This window comes from Sinocyclocheilus grahami, unplaced genomic scaffold (assembly GCF_001515645.1).
Source record: "Sinocyclocheilus grahami isolate Dianchi unplaced genomic scaffold, SAMN03320097.WGS_v1.1 scaffold449.1, whole genome shotgun sequence".
NCBI lineage: Eukaryota > Metazoa > Chordata > Actinopteri > Cypriniformes > Cyprinidae > Sinocyclocheilus > Sinocyclocheilus grahami.
This window is the reverse complement of record NW_015505628.1, coordinates 453,765-455,234: the sequence shown is the minus strand read 5'-3', so window position 1 is coordinate 455,234 and position 1,470 is coordinate 453,765. Positions and strand designations below refer to the sequence as shown.

Sequence of the window (1,470 nt, the reverse complement as noted above, 5' to 3'; positions counted from 1 at the left end):
TTTTAAAAAAAAAAAAAAAAAAAATATATATATATATATATATATATATATAAAACACAGGAAAAAAGGTGTGACAGCTAGCCCCGGTCTCCTCTACAGCTCATTTTTCTACGGTAATTTGTTCTTTCTTTTCTCTTTGTCCTGAGTCATCAGTTTCCTTTTTAATAAAGTGCCTAATAACCACAAAACACAGATTAATTATTTTTCTGATGATGTATTTTATGAGTTTTAAATCAAATTGATATCGCTCTACCACCCACTGCTCGTCTTTTGTGATTTTTTTTACTGACCTTTTTTTTCTCATCTTCTCAAAATACATCTGACACCACAGAAAATCCCTCATCATCCAGGAGATCCTTCCAATGAGCGTCCTGTCAGAAGCAGATTTCACGTGAACATCAGATGGACCTACTGAAGGGTCATTACTGTCAGGAACAAGATCAGAGTTATGCGATAGCGCCATCTAGTGCTTGATGTTCGCAAGAGAGATGATGCAGAAGACTGATTTAAGCTGTAAAAGGTTTATAACACCATACTTAAGTCAATAAATGCATCAAATTGAACAGACATACTCATCCAAAACCTTTGCATGACAGGAACCTGCTTTCAGACCGGCTTCACAGGCAGCATGGCGTCACATCTGGAGGAAATTAAAGCGAGTCTTAGAGAGAAACGCAAGCATGATTAATGAATAAATACAGAGCTTTTTTTAGTTAGAAACTGATGTATTTTCATCGAAAAAGGGGCATTCATGCTTTATTGTAGCATTATTTATGGCCTAATACTATAGTAGTTAATATTTTAAATTAACTTTTATTTTTATATTTTCAGTTATTTTAATTTTAGGTTACCCTTTTGTAGTTTATGTGCTTTTGACATTTTTTTATAGTTTTTGTTCTTTTTAGATATTACTACTTAGGTTTAATTTATAGACATACTCATCCAAAACCTTTGCATGACAGGAACCTGCTTTCAGACCGGCTTCACAGGCAGCATGGCGTCACATCTGGAGGAAATTAAAGCGAGTCTTAGAGAGAAACGCAAGCATGATTAATGAATAAATACAGAGCTTTTTTTAGTTAGAAACTGATGTATTTTCATCGAAAAAGGGGCATTCATGCTTTATTGTAGCATTATTTATGGCCTAATACTATAGTAGTTAATATTTTAAATTAACTTTTATTTTTATATTTTCAGTTATTTTAATTTTAGGTTACCCTTTTGTAGTTTATGTGCTTTTGACATTTTTTTATAGTTTTTGTTCTTTTTAGATATTACTACTTAGGTTTAATTTATTTTTATAAAAATAAATAAATAAATAATATATATATATATATTTCCAGTTAGCAGTTTTATTGCTTCAGCTTAAACTTATTTCAGTAATTTGCCAAGGCAACATTTGTAATTTTCTTTTTTTTCATCTAGTATTTTTATTTTATTTTGTATATATATATATATATATACACACTT

The 1,470-nt window shown here is 30.3% G+C and overlaps 1 protein-coding gene across 1 annotated transcript in view; it reads right to left on the bottom strand.

Annotated features, from left to right (window-relative positions):
• LOC107552403 (zinc finger protein GLI2-like) overlaps positions 1-950 on the bottom strand; it is a 113,608-nt gene extending 112,658 nt beyond the window's left edge. Inside the window, exons 1-2 of the mRNA XM_016234275.1 lie at positions 939-950; positions 291-371 (exon numbers count right to left, since the gene is read on the bottom strand). Coding sequence (XP_016089761.1) covers positions 291-346 — 56 coding nt within the window. The 5' untranslated portion in view covers positions 347-371; positions 939-950. The remainder of the gene's footprint in view (positions 1-290; positions 372-938) is intronic.
• Between the last annotated feature and the right edge of the window lie 520 nt (positions 951-1,470).